The following is a 21282-nucleotide window of genomic DNA, read 5'->3' as shown; positions in this document are numbered from 1 at the left end:
AGAAGCTCTGATGTGTTAGTAACAAAGGCCCTCAACAATATCCCAGTGGTGCACAGACAGAACTTCCTTTGGTTTAGGCTTGTGAATGAGTCAATACAGCAAAGCCCAACCTGGAAAAGGTGCTTTATGTGGGTGTGTGGATGAAGAGGAGGGGATGAGAAACATAATAAAATCCATGGTCACCAGTGGAGGAAAAAAAATTGTCAAATTGAGATGTGAAAGAATTTAACTTAGAATCCTGTCACATCAGGCATGCAATAATAATTACCGTTGATAATGATGACCCAGAGGCACAGTAGACCCCAAAGAATTTTCTGACTCATCTAAGGGAAATAATAATAAAAAAAGTTCAATCTGGTTACATATTAATTTAGCACTTAATTAGATACTGTCATCTGTTCTAGCTGTTATTTCTTATATTAACTTTTATTTCCCTCAATTTGATTGTCATTTCTTTGGAAAATGCCATCTTAACAAACACAGTCTGAACCTCTAATGACTAGAGAGGAATGTCTCCATGTGAGAAAGGGGTAGTTGGACTTTTCTGCCCTGATTCTTCTGAAGTTCTTGCTAATTTTTATTGCTTCTACCATAGATCTGGGGAGGGAGGCGCTGTTTTGCCCATTAATCCAGTCCAGTTGTTATCAAGTTGATTAAGGGTCATAGTGATCCCATAAGTGTCTGAGGAGAACTGTATTTCATAGGGTTTTTAATGACTGACTTTTCTGAAGTAGATCTGAGTCATCTGTGGGTCACATTTGCCTATTCTTATAAGGAGCTCTGGTAGCATAGTGGTTATGAGTTGGGCTGTTAACTTCAAGGTCAGCAGTTCAAAACTACTCGCCATTCCATGGGAGAAGGATGAGATTTTCTGCTCTTGTAAAGATTTACAGCCTTGGAAGCCACCCTATACAGGGTCACTGTGAGTTGGAACTTACTCCACGGCATATAACTACCACTACCATGCATTTCTTATCCCTATTATACATTTTAGTTGCATTTGCCTATTCTTGTATTTTTATAAAGTAAAGTCATATAGTATTTGTTATTTTTGATTGATTTATTTCACTCAGTATGTCTTCAAGCTCTATCCAGGTGGATGTGGTTGTGAGCCACTGAGTCAGTTCTGACTCATAATAGGGTCTCTGAGACTGTAAATCTTCAGGGGAGCAGAAAATATAGGGTCTCCGAGACTGTAAGTCTTCATGGGAGCAGAAAAGCCTCATCCATGTTGTTGTTGTTGTTGTTAAGTTGCCATGGAGTCCGTTCCGACTCATAGCCACCCTGTGTAGGGTTTCTGAGGAGTGGCTGGTGGGTTCAAATCATCAACCTTGTGATTGCAGTCCAGTGTTTATCCTACAGTACCATACCAGGAGTCCCATCCATGTTTTAACATGTATTAAGCTTTCATTTCTCTTCCTGGCTAAGTAGCATTTCATTGTATGGATGTACCATATTCCTTTTCTTCATTCATCTGCTGATGAACATTTAGATTGTTTCCATCTTTTGACTACTGTGACTTATGCTACAATGAATGTTGGTGTACCTGTACCCTACCACCCAGCATTGAAAACTGTTCATGTTTTATCATATTGCTTTTAGATCTGCTTAACTACAGAAATGTTGTTAAGTGCCATCGAGTTGGTTCTGACTCATAGCAACCCTGTTCAGGGTTTCCAAGGAGTGGCTGGTGGGTTTGAACTAGAGATATCAATTTGTAAATAAGGCAATTGCAAAGTTGAAAAAAAAAAGTATTAAGTAATATAGTTACAGAATTTCTGAATGTATATGAAGTCAATCAATTTCAAGATTCTGATTTTCTCCTTTTATGGTATAAAGCCCAACTATGTTGCAAAGTTACCTACAATTTCCCAAGCCACTATCAGTCATTTGTAAAATATCCTGCTCATGACAGCTTTGTGAGAAGAGATCATGATGAGTGGCCCCATCTTCCACAGAGGAAAACTGAGGTCAAGTGATGATCAGAAGTAGGCATTTTCCCAGTCATTTCCTTCCCTACTAATTTATTCCTGTCTTAAATTCTTATTAAATGGAGGTGTTTATTCAGGATTAACTCTCCAGACGTATGTTCCTTTAAAATCATTTCAGAATTAAGTGTTGTGTTTGGGTTGACCTCCCATACCCACTCATTCCAGACCATTTTCTAGACAGCAAAGGCGCAGTGATTCATTTCCACATACACACAAGAAAACAAGATAGCATAAACAAACAAGAACCAACAATGAAAAGAGAAAATAATAAAGGGAAAAAAGAAATAAAAACAGGCAGCAACAAGAAAAAAAAAAAAAAGAATATAATAATTATAAAGACAAAAGAGACAGGGAAACAGAGCTATGGCGTCCTGGTGTGGTGCTGTGGGTTAATGCACCAGACTGCAAAGCCTTTTGAACTACAAGCTTGGTGGTTCAAACTCACCAGTCACTCCTTGGAAACCCTAGGAAAGGAAACATGGAAAGAGAGAAGAGTGAGTAGTAAAGAGAGATTGTTGCTATTGTTAAGTGCCGTTGAGTTGGTTCCAACCCATAGCGACCCTGTGAAGGGTTTCCAAACAGTGGCTGGTGAGTTTGAACCACTGACCTTGCAGTTTGAACCGACCTTGCAGTCCAGTGCATTAACCCACATCATCACACCAGGACTGCAAAGAAAGATTAAAAGGGTAGGAAGGGTAGGGGTGGGAGGAAGAGGGGAAATGAAAAACGGAAGAAAAGAAGGAAAAACAAGAGCAGAAATAGGATAAAATTCAAGGAAATCGAAAAAGAAGGAAGAGAAAGAATAAACAAACAAAAACAATGAAACAACAAACAGAAAAAAACAAACCCTAAACCCAGAAAACAGTGCACCTGTTGGACCTAGCGGGGGAAAAAACTCTGGTGGCTCCTGTAAATCAGGGAGCTCATGAGGTGTGTGTGGGAGGGATGTGACAGCAGAGTTCCTGGCCCTGGATGGAGTTCCCATCAACCTTGATGTTATTTATGTTCAGGACACATTATGGAAGCCGTTTGTAGAGGCCCTTGATGAAGTTGGTTTCAGTGTCTACTAGAACCACAGGGCAGCTGGGGCAGCGTGATTGGCTTAATTCCGGTCTAGTGTCTCTGCTTGAGGACTAAGGTGCGCCTGACCCAAGCCATGGTATTTTCAATAACCTCATATATATGTGAAAGCTGGATAGTGAATAAAGAAGAACATAGAAGAATTTGAGTTACGGTGTTGGAAGAGAATATTGAAAGTGCTGCCAAAGGAACCAATAGATCTGTGTTGGAAGAAGTGCAGCCAGAGTGCTCCTTGGAGGCCAGGATGGCCAAACTTGGTCTCTCATACTTCAGACATATTGTCAGGAGGGATCAGTCGCTGGAGAAGAATATCATGTTTGGTAAGGTGGAGGGTCAGAGAAAAAGAGGAAGACCCCCAGCGAGATGTATTGGTCAAGTGGCAGCATCAATGGACTCAAGCGTGGCAACAATAGTGAGGTTGGCCCAGGACTGGACAGTGTTTCCTTCTGCTGTGCATAAGGTCACTATGCATTGGTACTGACTTGATGGCCCCTAACAACAACAAGTGTCTCTGTAGTATCTGTAGGTCTAGATATCAAAATAGCATACCCTGAGAGCAGGGTCTACCCAGGGGATGGATGAGGTGGGAGCTAGCCACACCTCTGGTCACCAGGGGAGTGTGAGGAGAAAGAAGGAATCCCACCTTTTCCATCCCATGGGTGAATCTGTGCTGCCAGGCCTCAGGCTGAAGCCAAAGCTGTTCACAAGATGAACTTGTGCTTCATCTGGCCAGCTGTTTATGAGCCAGTCACCCTCTTTTGCTGTCCCTGCTCTGCTTCTCCTCCCAGCAAGCACTCAGTCCACTTTGCTAAGCTTTCCTCTTAAATTCAGGGTTCCAGAATTTTCATCTGTGTCTGCTTTACTTGGTCTTCCATATTTTTGTTGTAGAGGACCATTTAGTGAATCTTCCCAGTTTGCCATCTTGCCAGAAGTCTGTTGGTTCTCTGTCTTAAGAACTTCCTTTTAGTATTTCTTGTAAGGTTAGTGTGATTTTCACAAGTTCCTTTAATTTCTGTTTATCTGGAAATGTTAAAACCCGGATTGTTGGGCCCCAGCTCCCTAGTATCTGATTTAGCAGGTCCTGGGATTGGGGGAGGCCCTGGAATGTGCATTTCTAACCAGTTCCCATGTGATGCTGGTGTTGCAGATACAAAAGCAACTCTTTGAAATCTAGTTTTTGAGTTCAGCTCAGTATGCTACCTGACAAGCAGGGATTATTTTGGTTCTTCTCAGCAGAAGCTAGAAGGGATTTGGGGTTCTTAAAAGTTCTGGTATGGCCCTGTAGGATAAGCTCTTGACTGCAAGCTTGGCAATTCAGCCACCAGCTACTCCTCGGAAACCCTATACTGGGTCACCATGAGTCAGAGCCGATTTGATGGCATTTAGCAACAATGACAAAAATAAACTGGAATGAAAGCTGGAGTGCCAAGCTTTCTACTCATTAGCAAATTTAGCAGGGTAGATTACCCAATAAGCAAGGTAAGTAAGGGCTTACTTCAAAGGTGTGGTGAAATGTATGTGAAATTGTTCACTACAGATTAGTTAGTAAACACAAGTAAACCTGTAACCTGATACTGAAATCAAGCAAACCATAACAGGACTCAAAGAACATAGGCTGAGTAGAAGGACATGTACTTCATTTTTTTTCCCCAAAAAGTCATCAATGAATAAGCTTGGGAAGAAGTTTAAAGGCCACTTGTTTCATCCTCCAATCCAGATCCTCCAAATTTTTCATTCTACCAACTGATTAGCTTTTGCCAGCAAGCTTCTGCTGATGAAATTATTACTTCTTGAGGTAACTCATCTCAGTTTTAATTAACTTGCATCATCACAGATTGTTTACCAAATCTTATTACTACATTGAATCTCATAATCTTCAAATGATTTCCTTAGGGACACGCCTAAATTGATCTATGTCCCTGTCAAGGTGTCCCCTGAAAGCTGAGCCTGACCATCTGTGAGTAGCAGGGGACTACTTCTCATCAGACTTCTCCATGCCTCCTTTTGCCTCCTTTCACACCTTTACCCAAAGTGGTGAGCTGGGGTGGGTGGGGGTGGGAGAGGGAAGAAAGGGAGGATAGGTCAGAGGCAGGGAGTGCAATGTTGATGAAGCCTTGATAGATGAAGCCTTTGTTGATGAAGTCTTTTCAGTTTTAACCTTTACATCCTGTGTTATGATAAGCATACCATTAAACATTCTGGGGATAGTGGTTGAAGATTACCATTGTTGTTAGCTGCATGGCGGCAGAAATGCTGCCTCTTCCTGAGCCATTCCTATGATTGGTTGCAGATCAGACTAGTGTGATTTTCATTGGTTGATTTTTCTGGAAGTGGATCCCTAAGCTTTTCTTCTCAGTCTTAGTGTGGAAGCTACACTGAAGCCATAGCAACACTTTTGGATTAAAATCTGACAGAATCAAAGCAGGTCAGAAGGTATGTCTTGACCCCAAACTGCATACTCACTAGTGCACAGTTCTTCTCAAAGGGTGGCTCCTGGACCAACAGCATTAGTATCATTATTGTTGTTGTTAGGTGCCATTCAGTTGATTTCAACTCATAGAGACCCCATTAACAACAAAACAAAACACTGCTCGGTCTTGCTCTATTCTCACAATGGTTGCTGTGTTCTGAGTCCATGGCTGTAGCCACTGTGACAAGCCATCTCATTAAGGCCCTTAGTCTTCCACTTTTCCATATATAATGTCCTTCTGCAGGGACTGGTCCAAAGTATGAGAGACAAAGTCTCACCAACCTCATTTCTAAGGAGCATCCTGATGTACTTCTTCCAAGACAAATTTTTTTTGTTCTTCTAGTTGTTGTTGTTAAGTGCTGTTGAGTCGGTTTCAACTCATAGTGACCCAGTATAGTGTTTCCAAGGAGCAGCTCGTGGGTTTGAACTGCTGACCTTGTAGTTAGCAATCCAATACTTATCTTACACACGAAATAGAACCCCACACCAGACCTGTTCAGTCAGAACCTCTGGTAGTGTGTGTCTCATCGACTCAGGTCCTAACTCATAGCTGTCTCGGATAGGGTTTCTTTATGGGTGCAGAAAACATCAGAGTCCCCCTTTGGAGAGTTTGGTGGATTTGAACTGCTGACCTTACTGTTAGCAGCCCAACTTGGAACCCACTATGCCACCAGGGTTCCTTAAACTCTGGGCCTGGGGTCCAGCAATTTGTGTTTTAACAGGGCCTTGATATGATTCTGATGCATATTCAAGTTTGAGAACCCTACTGTAGTGGATAGAGTCTTGGTGTGGCTCTGTGGGCTAATGCATCAGACTGCAAAGTCATTTGAACTGCAAGGTGGGTGGTTCAAGCTCACCAGCTGCTCCTTGGAAACCCTATACAGGGTCGCTATGGGTGGGAATCGACTCAATGGTGCTTGACAACAGCAACTGTAGTGGCTGCTGTTGGAGCCTCACCTCTAGCTGTGGGCTGTTGTTAAGTGCCATCAAGTTGGTTCTAATTCATAGCCGCCCTGTATAGGGGTTCCAAACAGTGGCTGATGTGCTTGAACTTCCGATCTTATGGGTCAAGCTGACTTTGTAGTCCAGAGCATTAACCCACAGTGCCATACCAAAACTCTGGCTATGGTGAACAATATTGAATTACCCAATAAACAAGGTAAGCACAGGCTTACTTACTAATCTGTGTGAGCAAAATCACTACAGAATAATAAATAAACACAAGTAAGTCTGTCCTGGTGTGGTGTTGTGAGTTAATATGCTAGTGTGCAAAGTTGGTTTGCACCGCAAGGTCGGCAGTTAAAGCTCACCGGCCTCTCCTCAGAAACCCTACACGGGGTTGCTATGGATTGGAACTGACTCATCAACAACAAGAAGAAGCTTGTGCTTATCTTGCTTGCTGGGTAATCTGTCTGTATGCACTGGCTGCTGAAACCTCAAGTGGTCCCTTCTCAGCAGTGTTGCCGTCTGACTAAGGGGTTATGAACAGGGGTTATGAACAGCTCTCCTGCATCCAGGGGCCACAGACTGGCAGATATATGGGTAAAAAAGGCTGACCCTCTTGGTCCAAGTTCCAGGTGGGACTAGGCTGAAGCCTTCAGCTGACACCACCTCCTTTTTAGCTTTCTTCTCTTAACCAACACTGCTTGTATCTCTCCTCTTTTCCTGAGAGCAGTTCTCCAATAAATCATTTTCACAAGAATCTCCATCTCAGCCTCTGCTTCTAGGGAACTTGGCCTAAGACCGCCATCCACAATTAAGTGAGGAATTGAAGAAATTATGACGGTACTTAAGAGTTTCATATGAGTACCTGAAAATAATTAGATCATGATGTAGAATGTGTTTTTTTCTAGCTTTTGTGTGTAGACATAGCCCAGTGATGGATGAAGTGCGTCCTCACATGCATAGGACAAATGCCAGAGCCAGAGTGGTAACATTATGTGTGTGATGGCTGGCCACATTCTTAGCATGCTTTTGGCACTTCCGCATCTTCATTAGTTCATTCTCAGACCTCCAGTGAGGCCGGTGATTAAGGGCTTCTGGCTGATAAGCAGAATGAATCACAAGGAGGTTAAGTGATGGCTGAAAGTCAGTTGCTGAATAAAAATGAGCTTCTTCCCTGCCCCACCCCCAGTAACCCAACCCTTTCTCTCATCACCTAACGGCATTCATCAGAAATACCCCTCAGCAGCTGACAGGAAGAAAATTTGGCAAAATAGACAAAGCCTTCAGAAAATAAAACATAGAAAACGTTGGATGGTTTCAATGCTATGGTATTATGCTTGCATAGATCAAAGAAGAGATTTGACACTCATTGGAATTAGTTGGGTCTTGTGGGTTCATATACTAAAATGTTGTTCGTTACTGTTGAGTTGATTTCGACTCATGTTGATCCCATATGTGCAGTGTAGACCTGCTCCATAGGGTTTTAAGGCTTTTGGATCACAAGCTTCTTTTCTGAGGCACCTCTGAGTGGGTTAGAACTGCCAATCTTTCAGCTAACAGTCAAGCCCTTAACCATTTGTACCACCCAAGGACTCCACCAAAAGGGACTACAACACCTCAGTTGCCTAGATATGTGGATGCATGATGCCTGCAAACTCCTGGGACTCTCCTGGGTGGAGTCCAAAAAGACACAGGCACTCTGACTGAGATGGGGTGGTGAGGTGGGCGTGGCCTTCAGTGGATAAGGTTAGCTCTCCTTGACCAGGACAGGTACTGCTCTGCAACTTCCAGCAGCACTGTTGAGTACTGTGTCCATTGGTCATGTCTGATTTGTAGGCATATCATCTACTGCAGACTCTCTGTGGTCAGATATAGATGACTTGTGGATACAGAATCTCTTGGTTGTGGTTATGTAACCATGACCTTTTGTGCTTGGCTCAGTGAATCATTCCACTTAGCAAGTGCTTTTATTGAATCCCTATTGTGTGCCAGCCAGTGTACCAGGTGTTGGCAATAGATTTGAAAGACACAGATAGTCCTTGACTTCAGGGAGCTTATGAGCCAGTGAGGAAGACGGATGCATGGAATAATAGTCTCAGTTTGTAGGTGCCAATGAATCATATTGGAGGGGCACTGTGTCCTGTGGATTGGGGACCTGTAGAGGGGGTTGGGGAAGGCAGAACACAAAAGCCTTCTCTAGTGAACTGATTCTTGAATAGAGTCTTGAAAGATACTAAGGAAGGGCCAGAGAAGTAAAAGTGTTGGGTGGGGAGAGAGGGAGAGAAAATAAAATGCCATTCTAGGCAGGAGGCCCAGGATGGAGAGGTGAGACACAGTTTCTTCTGGCTGAAGTGCCAGGTGTATGTGTGTGTGTGTGGGGGGGAGACTGGGAAGAGTGGCAGGTTGGAGGTTGGGAAGGGAGGCAGGAGGAAGAACATGAAGGACCTGGATGTCAGGGACATCCTAGTGGCAATGTGAAGTCATCACGTACACTCATTTGAAGGGCAGCATCATGGGATGTTCTGACAACAGTAAGGAGGATGGAGCCAGATCTTGATTTTAATCCCAGCTTCTTCTGCTATGGCCAAGTTACCTGGGACAGTGGAGGCTGTGGTGGCCCAGTGATGGAAGTTATGCCTGCTATGCAAATGCAGGGGGTCCAGGTTTGATTTCTGGCCTGTGTACGTCATGTGAAATTGCCATCTGTCTGTTAGTGGGCGTTGTGTGGCGTTATGATGCTGAGAGGGTTTTAGCAGAGCTTCCAGACTAAGACAAACTAGGAAGAAAAGCCTGGCAATTCACTTCTGAAATCCGTCAGTGTAAACCCTGTGGATCACAGTGATCCCATTTGCGATTGACAATGGTAAAAGAATCAGCAGCATTTTGTTAAAAACTGGCTTTTAAAATTATTCATTGACTGCTGTCCCTAGGAGTTCTGGTGTGGTGGTGTAGGATGAGCACTGGACCGCTAACCTCAAGATCAGTGATTCAAACTCACCAGCTGCTCATCGGATACCCTATATAGGGTCACAGTTGGAACTGACTCTACAACACTTAACAGTCTTTCTCTAGCTTTGAGGGTTTTCCTCTCAGACATTAAATTGCCATGCTCCCAGGCTAGCTACCCTGTATTGTACATAGGCTGAACAAGTTTCTGTGGTTCCAACATTTGTGAAAGCCCTCAGCAAGTCTCCATCAGCAGTGACAATGATGTTTGAGATGGAGACTGCCGTAATAGTGGTGTAATGGACTGACTCCGTCCATCTGCAGCTGAGGTGAACTCAGAAGTGGGCAGAGGGATATGGGCAGAGCATTATATCTGCTACAGTGCAGTGAAGGGTCAATTAAAATACTTAAAATGTTGAATCAATGGGCCTTAATAACTGATTGGATATTGGAAGTAAGAAATAGAGTGGACCTAGTGGTTACGAATTGGACTGCGAACCACAAGGTCAGCAGTTCGAAACTACCAGCTGTTCCACGGGAGAAAGATGAGGCTTTCTGTGCCCGTAAAGATTTACAGCCTCGGAAACCCTGTACAAGGTCGCTATGAGTCAGAACTGACTCCACGGCACATAACCACCACCACCAAAGTTTGGCCCAAGGGTTGTTGGCTTCCACCTACTAGAGAGACTTTTGTGGTAACATCATCAAACTCTATTGCTTGCAAATTTTCCTGTGATGTTCACTTCAGCCATATTTGAAAGGTTATGAACAGCCACCGAAGATACAACAATTGGTCACTATTCATCTGGAGCAAAAGAGAAAGAAGGAAACCCAAGAATCCGAGAAGAAATAAGACTATGGGACTAATTGTCTCCATGAATCACTGCCTCCTTCATCATGAGACCAGAAGAATTAGATGATGCCCAGCTACTGAATTTTCTGATCAGGATCTCAGTAGATGGATCCTGATAGAAATGGAGAAACACATAGAATAGAGCCTGAAATTCTCAAAGAATTCAGACTTACTGGATCCATTGATGTGGGGGGAAATCCCTGATATTATTGCCCTGGATATTCTTTAAACCTTGAAACAGAATTATCCCCTGAAGTCATCTTTAAACTAAATAATAACTGAGTTCAAAAAATGAAAGACTATCACGTTTGAGTACTATGCTCTTAAAAAAAAAATTACCTACATTAAGACCAAATGGGTAATAGACTTCTAAAGTCATCTAAAGCATACATTAGAAGTTTAGGGGCATAAAGCAACTTGAACAGAAATAATGAGAATGTTGACATAATGTGAAGACTATAACCAAAGTCATTAAAAATTTTAGAAATTGCTGAATGAGAGCGTGCTTTGCCATGTATATTTTTACCAAAACAAAACAAAACCCAAAAAAATATTTTAAAAAGAGAGAGTTGTTGTTGTTGTTGTTAAGTGCTGTCAAGTTGGTTCTGACTCATAGTGGCCCCGTATGGGGTTTCCAAGGAAACTGCCAACCATGTGGTTCAAACCAACCCTGTGATCCAGTGCTTTAACCCCCAGCACCACATTTATATTTTGGATGTAGTCTCCATATTGCCATTTACAATTGCCAGAAGGAGTAGTTTGGGGGTAATGTGGCAGGGAAGTGAGGAATCATTTTCATTGTGAATGCTGAATATGAGGAACCATACTGGGTTGGCAAGTGGAATTTTACCAGTTCTAAGTGTAGTGATTACGAATCAGGCTACCAACCGCCAGGTCAGCATTTCGAAGCTACCAGCTGTTCCGTGGGATAAAGGATGAGGCTTTCTGCTCCCATAAAGATTTACAGCCTCGGAAACTCTATACAGGGTCGCTATGAGTTGGAACCGACTCCACGGCACATCACCACCACCGTAATAATAAACTATGCAGGCTTCAATTAGACATGTTGAAATTCCTTAAGCAGGTTTTGTGGTAGCAATTCCTATACTCTGATAATAGATGAGGATTCGCTCCCCTATTCTTTCCCCTCCCACTCACTAAAAGGGCACATTTAATCTGGTGATTAAGTGATGGCTTTTCAAACAGTCTGATGTCTTGTTCTACCTGCTGTTCACTTATTAGTTGACTTTGAACTTGTTGGTGAATGCCACTACAGATTGTCTCCCTCTGAAGAAACGGAATAAGAAATACTCTTTTGAATTATTGCATGAGTTTTGAAACCCAAGACAGCATTTTCAAAGTCCTTTTGAATTGTTGCAAGCATCGTGTACCATCGAATATTATATTACTTTGCTTTCATAACTTCCAGCATTCCAATTATCCCTGCGTTACTGAATTTGGTACTAAAGTGCATACGCTTGTTTTCTAAAATGGAAATTAAAAAAAAAAAAAGAAAAAAAAGATAAAAGCTTATATTTGCCAAGCGAATTAAGTCAGGTATTTTAGCTAAATATGGAATGGAACTTATCCTGATTATAATTTTCTTCTTCTCTCCATATGCATATATATTTGTATTTGGAGACATGCATCCTGTTTTTGCTCTATTTCAGAATGCATTTTTCAGTAGATGTTGAAACCACTTACATTTTAATTTTCTGAAGTGGTTTCCTTGATGGATATTTTATTATAGGAAGCATAGGACATCCAAGTCAATGGGGCCAGAGACAAAAATGTGACTGTAGCTCTCTCTTTCAAGGTGACCTCCTTCTTCCCTAAGGGATCTCCCATATCCTAATGCTCACTGCCAAGGTACCCAAGGGTTCTTGGCCGCCACCTTCTTGAGAGACTTTTGTGTTAACATCATCAACCTCTAGTGCTTGCAAGTTTACCTGTGATGTTCACTTTAGTCATACTTTCTTGTGAAATGTTGACTACAAGACAGTGAGTTGGCCTGTGACAACGGCTTTAGTCATACTTGTTTGTTGAGTAATGGTTACTCAGGAGGCTCTGGTCTATATGACAAAATGGAAGAGGTGAAGAAAGCAAACCAGTTTTGGAACAAGGCCACACATCCTGGGTCCACTTCACTGTCATTAGTGGTTGGGGCTGCCCTGATTGATGTGCTGGAGACAGGCTCCCAAAAAGGCAACAAAAGAGGAAGTAGAACAGAATGTGTTGGGTTCTTACTAACAGGCAGGTATTGTGCTAACTATCCTGCATGTATATTATCTCATTTAATAAAAGAGTCCCTGTTATTAAATGCCATGGAGTTGGTTCCAACTCAGAACGACCCTTTATAGAGTTTCCAAGGTGCAACTTGAAGGTTTGAACTGCCGACCTTGTGTTTAGGGGTCCAATGTTTATCCTACAGCACTGCACCAGGACTCCAAGAGTTCCTAGGTGGTAGAAATAGTTAACATGTTTGGTTGCTAACTGAAAGCTTCAAGATTGGAATTCACCTAGAGGAGCCTTAAGAGAAAACCTGGCATTTTACATCCAAAAAAAATCAGCCATTTGTTTTGCTCTGGATGAGTTAAAATTAATTCGATGATAACTGGAAATGTAATAAAACAATGAGTTTTCTTTAAAATGTGCTTCAGATGAAACATTTCTAGAGAAAACAAAAAAGCTCTTCCTGTAGAGGTCCTGTTTCTCTGAATGTTTCTCCTGATGGTTCTTAGAAGATCCCCTTTCTTTTCTTTTTTCCTTTTTGTTTAAGCAAACAAGTTTTAGGACTGAACTGTATGTTTGATTTATTTTTAAAGTTCCAAGCAAAACCAAGACCCTTTAAGGGTCCTTTCTCTAAGGGGGAAAAAAAAATCCCCATTAAGTCAGAGAGATTTTGAAAACCAACTTTTTTTTTGGAATATTGAAATCGCTTGCACAGTACAAAATAAATGATGACAGCGATATTTTACTCCTGAAGGACATAAGCAGGCAAACATACTCAGAGATTGGAAACTTTTAGACCGCAGCATCCAATCTCTTGGGATTATTCATTTTTCTGTTCTGCATCTATGGAACTGGTTCAAGGAGTCCTGGTGGCACAGATGGTTAAGTACTCAGACGCTAACCCAAATGTCAGAGGTTCAAACTCACTTGGCCACTCTGTGGGAAACAGGTTTGGCAATCCACTTCAGTGAAGATTACCACCTAGGAAGCCCTGCGGGGCAGTTCTACTCCATCACATGGGGTGACTATGAGTCGAGAATCAACTTGAGGGCACCTAACAACTGTAACAGCACTCTGGAGTTTCTCCTCTTGGGCCTGGTCATCAAGGCTCAGAATAAAACAGATTTCTTTCTTGACTTGTGTTTGGGAAGACTCAGCTTGTCAGGCGCATGTGCAGCTCAGTTGCCTGCAGAAACGGCTGAACTTTGCACAGGCCGTGGGTGGTGAAGCACTTGTGTGTGCCTACCCTGCTGTTCAGCTTGGAGCCACCACTGGTTTCAATTATGACTTCAACAGGCAGCTTGGAGGGCTCCTCTATTCATTACAGTACCTCACACTCTATAATTAGTAATAAAGGAACACAGGCACTTCACAAATATAAAGGGCTAAACAATAATCAGGCAGTAAAGGCGATGCATTGGGACTTTCCACCTAATTCTTTCAAGTTAAAAAAAAAAGCAACTTTTTTTCACTATGTCATTTAATTTTTCTGCCTGAAATCCTCTGGGCTTGAATCTCACCCTAGCCAAACACCTGGCTGTGAATTTGGGCACTTTCCCCAACCTTTTGGTGGAAAATGGAGCTAATGAGATGTGGCATCTCCTAGGGGTGCTAGTGAGGATGGAATAAGTCTCATAGAGTGCTTTGTATGGAGCTCTGCTCAGGAAATCTTAGCTCTCATTATCATCATCATTTTAATCTGCAAATGAAATGAATGCATGGAGTTAAGACATAGACATAGGTCTTTCTGAAGCACTCTGGGATATTCAGCTAGAAAGAAACAGCAGGAGTTTTAAGGAAGGGTAAAGATTTTTCCTTCTCTCCATTTGTGTATATGACAATGCCTCTAGAGTGGTCTTTTGTTTTAGTCTTCTGTCACTTACAGTTTCAAACACTTAAGTGGAGAGATTGGTATAATGAATCATCCTACACCTACACTGACAACTATCAATATTTTATCAATCATCTTTCATATTTCCATCCCTCCTGTTTTCCTCCTGGAATATTTAAAAGCAAATCTTAAGCACTATGTCAGTTCACCCATAAATTTGAATGTCTTTAATACCAAGATCCCTGATAGGCTGAGAAATCCTTGGGACCCTGTCTTCTTCACCTTTGACAGCTTGTTAAACTCTATAGATGCTCATGTCCTTAATGAATGAGCAGCACAAACTTAGCTTTCCGCCACTTTTCAGTTGTTAAGTGCTGTTGAGTTGATTCTGACTCATAGTGACCCTGTATAGTGTTTCCCAGGAGTGACTGGTAGGTTTGAACCACTGATCTTGTGGTTAGCACCCTAGTGCTTATCCTACAGCTAATATTTGTTGAGTAAATAAATGAGGGCAGGAATTTTAGAGTGCTTGATGCATATGAAGATGTATGTATTTTAAGTCAACATTTAAAAAAATAATTGGATGAGATTTCTCAATACTTGATAGTACCACAAAACGATTTGAAATAGTTCAAATAAATAGAACTTGAAAGAAAGCTTAAATTCTGGTACTTAAATTATTTGTGAGTGTCTGACAATAGGTAAGTTCAGGAAAAATTAGCAGATTCTTCAAATAGATGACAAATCCTTTATTACTGTGCTTATAAGGGACACGGTTTACAGAAATCCAAATGTAATTAAATAACATTGAACTTGAAATCTACCACAGACTCAAGATATACAAGTTATACTTGGCAAGGCAAAACTTCTCAAACACTAGATTGTTTCAGGTGAAAGATAAATTGTTATTCAGTAATTCCAACATGTATTTTTAATTTTTTTTTGTGTGTGTGTCTTACAGACAATTCCTTTGGCAGTAACTTCCACTTAAGCTTTTATTATATAAAAATATAACAAAATTTCATTATATACAAACATTACATTACACAATGTACAGGTTAAAAACACTAAGAAAATGGCAAACCGCAAGTGAAATTAAAATCCATAGCATGATAAGAAAAATGAAATATTGCACACATTTCATAAAAATTACACTAACTACATTGTTTGTTTGCAAATACCAAACAGTACCAATATGATTGGAAATAGCTTCCAACTTCATTTTAAGGCACATCTTGCATATTTATATATACAACACTGAAACCAAGCCAGTTGATTAACTTAGGGGCTTCTCGGAGTGACCTGTATATGTGTGAAGACATGCAGTGTGGGATTACACATTTTCATTGCTCCCCTTCTTTGGGGACAGGTACCTTCCAGGGGGGGACTCGTAGAGGGGCACACTGATCTCCTGCAGGTCTGGGAGCCTCCCTGGGCGGGGAGGGGAGAGAAGGGTGACTGTCCTGTCATAGTCCCTGTGCAGAACTTTCTCATAGACGCTCTGCAGACCCACTGTCTTGGGCAGCTGGGCCTGGTAGTAATTGTCCCTGCGAAGGGGATCTCGCGGCAGGGACGTGCTCTTACAGAAGGTAGACATTTGGGCTGGTGGGTTAAGCGGGGGAGGTGCGTTGGGTCCCCCGCAGGAGGGACTCCAGCAGCGGTCAGAGTGGCCGAGGATCTTACACTCCGCGGTGCACGCCCATAGTCCTAATACAAAAACAAAGGGGAGAGAGCAGGATTATTACCAGGACAACACATACTTCCGCCTCCATCTTCCGAATGTTTGACAGGGTCAGGGCCGCTGCAAGGAAAAGCATGTCTGAAGGTGAACAATGTGCCTCAAGATTTGAAGGGCGCATCTCTCCCTGAAAAACGCCTTAAGAGGAAGCTGGCCCAGCATCTTCTGCTAGAAGCAAAACCAAAAAACAAAAACCCCAAATCCCTCTTTTTAGCTGGCTAGCACCACTCTTCTCCTCGGCCTGATTCCCGCCTAGGGTGGGAGCGTGCTTAGCTCAAATGGCAGAGCTGCTTCGACAGGACATTTTGAAATTCACTGTCTTGAGGCAGGCCTGTGAGCTGAAACACTAGAACTAGGGGTTGTGGGGAGAGAGGAGGAGTCTGGGAACCAAGACTGGAGGCAAGCCGGGAAGGTAAAGAACGCTGAATTTTGAGGGGAAGGAAGTACTCACCACTCTGCATGTGGTTGATGAGATCCTTTTTCAGAGCGTCCCCGCTGATGTCGGAATCACTGTCATTGAAATCACTGTCCCCCTTTCCGCTGTCTTTGCCGCTGAACTTCTCCGCTTCTCGGCCAGAGATGGTGTTGAATGAGTGCCCTTTCCAGACAGCCACAGGGGGCGCCGACTCTTTCCCAAAGCCGGGGGAGGCACCATAGGGCTGCAGGAGGAAATGGGTTGGGGTCGAGGGTCGAAAAAGCAACGAATAAAAAAAGTATGTTAGGTTAAGCGTCTCCAGCGCGCAGCCACCCCATCCCTTCTGTCCCTTCCCCCAGTCTGTCCGCGGAGCACCGAGAGGGGCGCCCAGCGGAAGGAAGGCCTCACCTCGGCGTGCGCGCCGCGGAGCCGCTGCTGCCCCTCGAAGTGACAGGCGCTTTCCCCCGTGGCGCTGCCGCCCTCCGAGCCCGGCACTTCGGCCGCAGCGACCGCGGGCGGGGGCGCGTCGGCGGCGGGGCTGCCAAAGGGCGCTTTGCCGCTGCCAGGGAAGGTGAGCACGTCGAACATGTTGGGTCTAGGCCCAGCTCCCCGGGCGGCCTCCTCCGGGGAGCCGGGAGCCGAAGCTCCGCCGCCCGCCGCCCCGGGCCGCTCTTCCCGGAGGGTCCCCCCTTTGCGCACCTCCTTCTTGCGGCGGTTGCAGGTGGTGGCGATGGCGATGATGGCGGCCAGCAGCAGCGTGCAGCTCCCAGCCAGCACGATGATGACGATCAGCGGCGTGTCCCACTGCAGCGTCGGCCCGGACGCCCCAAGCCGAGAGCCGGGCGGGCGAGAACGCTCCGTGCCCCCTGCACTGGCAGGTCCGTCGGCCCCGCGCCCGCCGCCTGCGGTTACCACGAAGCTGACGGTGGCGCTAGTGGAGAGAGGAGGGCGGCCGCCGTCGGACACTACTAGCAGCGCTCGGAACACGCGGCCTGGGGGCTCCTGTGAGAGGTCTCCGGTGAGCACGATCTCCCCCGTGCGGCGGCCGATGGCGAAGGCTTCGCGTGGCTCCTGCTGTAGCAGGTCGAAAGCTAGCTCACCGTTGGCGCCCTCGTCCGCGTCCCGGGCCTGTACACGCGCCACGGCCGAGTCCCTTGCTGTGCGTCCTGGGACTGCCACTTCCAGTGAGCCGTTGGCTGGTGCTGGATGCACCAGGACTGGCGCATGGTCGTTCTGATCCAGCACCCGCACTTGCACCAGGGCGCTGCTGGAAAGCTGAGGGGAGCCTCCGTCGCTCGCCTGGATGCGCACGTCGAGTTGGCGTAGCGCTTCATAGTCGAAACTGCGCAGAGCGTAGATGGCCCCGGTGGCTGGGTCCACCGAGACGTAGGTGGACACGGCGCCCCCGGCGCGGCCCACCTCGGCTTCTAACAGCCGGTATGTGACCTGGCCATTGCGGCCCAGGTCCGGGTCCCGGGCAACCACCGTGGCCAGGTAGGCGCCAGGCGGGTTGTTCTCGCGCACGGATACTTCATAGACAGGCCGCGTGAAGAGAGGAGCATTGTCGTTCTCGTCGCCTACGCGCACCGTGTAGGGTCGCACTGTGCGCAGCGGTGGCGCGCCGCGGTCCTCCGCCACCAGCGTCAGGTTGTACTCGGCGATTCGTTCGCGGTCCAGCGATGCCGCGGTCACCACCAGGTAGCTGCCTGCATAGGCCGGTTGGAGTCGGAAGTGCTCGTGCCCGTAGAGGGCGCAACGTACCTGCCCATTGGCGCCCGAGTCCCTGTCCGAGGTGCTGACCAGCGCCACGAGGCTCTCTCGCGCAGCCCCCTCCGGCACCAGCGAGGTGGCGCCGGTCTCAGGAGTCCCGGAACCCCCCGAAGAGGTCGCATCCGCACCCCCGAGAACAGCGGCTGCTGCTGCCGCTGCGAAGGGCGAGGTGGCGGGCGCGCCCGGGGCAGCCAGCGGGGTGATGGAGATGTCAGGCGCGTTGTCGTTGACGTCGCGGATGCGCACGATGACTTTGCAGGTGGCGGCGCGGGGCCCCGGGCCGCGGTCTTGAGCTCGGACGTCCAGTTCGTAGGTGTCCTGGCGCTCGTAGTCCACGGGCCCCGCCAGAGTGAGACGGCCCGAGCGCGGGTCGAGGCGGAAAAGGTGGCGTGCCTCGGGCGGGGTGCGGGCGCCGAAGGAGAACACCACGTCGCCGTTAGGGCCCTCGTCGGGGTCGGCCGCGTCCAGGTCCAGCAGCAGTGAGCCCACTGGCGCGTCCTCCGCCAGCTCCACCTCGGCCACAGCGCCCTGCGGGAAGGCCGGGCTGTGGTCGTTGGCGTCCAGCACGCGCACGCTGAGGGCGGCTGTGGCGGAGCGCGGCGGGCGGCCGCCGTCCTGGGCCACCAGCTCCAGACTGTAGGTGGCCTGGCTCTCGCGGTCCAGCTCCTGCAGCAGCACTAGGTCCGCACACTGGGCGCCGTCAGCGCGCGTCTGCAGCTCTACGCGGAATGGGCTGTGAGGTTCCGCCAGGCGCACGCTCTGCAGCCCGTTGGCTCCCACGTCCTCGTCCACTGGCACCTCCAGGGGGATACGCGTGCCTACGGTGGCGCCCTCAGACACTTCCACCGGGATCTGGGTTCGAGGAAAGCGCGGCGCGTGGTCGTTGACGTCCCTCACCTCCACCTCCACGTGCACTAGCCGAAACTGCTCTTGTGAGAAGCTGACAACATCGAAGGCCAGCACGCACTGCGGGGCCCGGCCGCACAACCGCTCGCGATCCAGGCCTGCGTCCCCGACGGTCAGCTGCCCGTCGCCTTCGCGCACCTGGATTAGCGAGTTGTTGAACTGCTTCATCAGGCGGAAGCTTGTGTCTCCGGACACTTTCATATGCAGGTCTTCTGCCAGGGTCCCAATGACCGTACCTGGAGCGTCCTCTTCGAAGGTGCTGTATCTCACTGTCTTGCTCTGGGCCACTGAGAAGACCCAGCAGAGACTGAAGAGCTGCAAGGGGAAAAGACAGGGGACCCCTCGCTTCCGAGGACTCATACCGCCGGCCCCAACTGCTATTCCAAAAAGCCTGAGCAAGAGTTTATAGGCTTGTAGGTCTGGGCCTGAGTCCTAGGCGCCTTGGAAAATGCTCTTCGCTAGCCCTGTGCGAGAGAAGTCTGCCGGCTGCAGCTCCACGGCTCTGGCGGGCTCTGAGGACTCGCGGACCCGCCCTCACTCAGTGCCTCTCCCTCCCTTCTCCTCTCAGGAGCAGCGCTGCCGCGCGCCGCCTCTGCCTTTATAGCCTCCGATATGCAAATCGCCGGAGACCAGCAACCAATGGCTGCCTCGCTCTGGCACCGCTTCTCTGCCAGCATCCGACAGTCTCTTTAATGTGTAAAGGCTTAGAGGGAGAAAACAAGACAGGAAAATTAGGGAATCTTTCCTTTGTTTCTTTAACTCCTTTTGCTTTCTCCCCTCTTTCCTGTCAGCGCCCAGCAAGCTGAAGAATTGGCACCCGGCACTGGGAGTAAATGAGATGGATGGTACCCCTCCGGTACCGACTGCTTGGACTAGGTGTGAAAATCCTGGGGTTTCGCCACAGTAAGCTCCGGCCCCCTCCTCTGCTCTACATTTTGCACAGTTAAGGCTTCCAAACACTCACAGCCCCATCTCTACTGACACTGTTCTGCCGGGCAAGCCTCTGCTCTCCTTCCCTTTCCAGCTTCCCACAGAGCCTGGACTAGCCTCTCGATTAAGGATCCTGAAGGATAAAGAGAAATTGATTTTATTCAAATTTGTGTATGCAATTGTGTTTTGCTTCGTGTGAGCCTCGGTGATCAGAGCTGCCATTTGCTTTTCAGCAAAGAGCCCGGAGATGTGTTAGTATGCATGTCACTGTCCAAATGGCTTTCTTAAGCCCAGAGCGCTAGCAAACAAGAGGGGGAAAAGTTCCAAATAGGATTTAGCATAAGCTTGAGGAGATTTGGAAAGGTTTCAAAGATCAGACTGTATCAAAGGCTTACGAAGCCCTCGTTAGCAGTGGAAATAGAATGGCGTGGCAGGCGATCCCATTGGAGGCCCCAATGTCTGTATTATTTCACTGTGACAAGCTAAGGGGAGAGAAAGTTGAACAGTTTCCACAGTAGAGTTGGGCTAAGTTGAATATAATGAGCAAACGCCACATGTATCCATTCTGTTCCTCTATTCATCCCCTATCACTGCCATAACTCTCTGGCTAAACGATGATTGGGCGCTGAATTTCACACAATACCCGGCTCCTATTAAAGTGCATTTAGAGAACTTTCCCTCTTCATGCCCTGTTCCGCCTATTTAGAGGATTTTCTTTCTGTTCTAATAGGGCCGCTTTGGGAAACAACACTTGTGTGGTTCCAGAAGAACAAAATCACAGCATGAGGTTGAAACCTGGCACGAACCTGGGATAACTAAACCATCTGCCTACCAAAGTGTGGAGCTTCAGCACTGCCAAGCCCTGGATTGGGTGGGTACCAGGGCTGACCGACACTGCGCTACCCCACAAGTGCTCCCGCTTCTCCCACCTTGAAGGCAAGAGAGACAGCTCCAGTCCATAACAAGATGGATTCGTACTGATTCCTTACTGCTGGGCTTTATTGAGTAGCTAGCTATGCAAATACATACAAAGGAGAAGAAATAAGGCGAAAGTGTTGTGGGTAAACGTCATTTTGAATCCTGATTTCAGTTCCGCTGCCAGTGACCTATGTTGTTTTCCTTTCACTTAAACCTGGGGGGATGTGCTTCCAGAGTAGCACCCCCCAGAGCAAGGA

The 21282-nt window shown here is 46.5% G+C and overlaps 1 protein-coding gene across 2 annotated transcripts; it reads right to left on the bottom strand.

Annotated features, from left to right (window-relative positions):
* Nucleotides 1–15073: 15073 nt before the first annotated feature.
* Nucleotides 15074–19735, bottom strand: PCDH8 (protocadherin 8). Of its 2 annotated transcripts, none has more exons than XM_006837599.1 (3): nt 16910–19735; nt 16538–16745; nt 15074–16055 (listed from the first exon to the last, which is right to left on the bottom strand). In XM_006837599.1, the coding sequence occupies exons 1-3, from the start codon at nt 19535–19537 to the stop codon at nt 15682–15684; spliced, it is 3210 nt and encodes a 1069-aa protein (XP_006837662.1). In that variant the 5' UTR covers nt 19538–19735; the 3' UTR covers nt 15074–15681. The 2 variants fall into 2 exon arrangements, with proteins under 2 accessions (XP_006837662.1, XP_006837663.1); XM_006837600.1 differs by having other exon boundaries at nt 17201–19735.
* Between the last annotated feature and the right edge of the window lie 1547 nt (nt 19736–21282).

The sequence above is a fragment of the Chrysochloris asiatica genome, unplaced genomic scaffold, assembly GCF_000296735.1.
Source record: "Chrysochloris asiatica unplaced genomic scaffold, ChrAsi1.0 scaffold00022, whole genome shotgun sequence".
Taxonomy (NCBI): Eukaryota; Metazoa; Chordata; class Mammalia; order Afrosoricida; family Chrysochloridae; genus Chrysochloris; species Chrysochloris asiatica.
This window is presented reverse-complemented; position numbering and strand designations above follow the sequence as displayed.

What these genes read in the sequence shown, in the direction of transcription:
- PCDH8 (XM_006837599.1), bottom strand. Translation starts at nt 19,537, where the DNA reads ATGAGTCCTCGGAAGCGAGGGGTCCCCTGTCTTTTCCCCTTGCAGCTC. An exon ending in TCCGCGGCGCGCACGCCGAG is followed by an intron (nt 16,746 to 16,909) that starts GTGAGGCCTTCC and finishes TTCCTCCTGCAG; the next exon opens with CCCTATGGTGCCTCCCCCGG. An exon ending in CATCAACCACATGCAGAGTG is followed by an intron (nt 16,056 to 16,537) that starts GTGAGTACTTCC and finishes TTTTTGTATTAG; the next exon opens with GACTATGGGCGTGCACCGCG.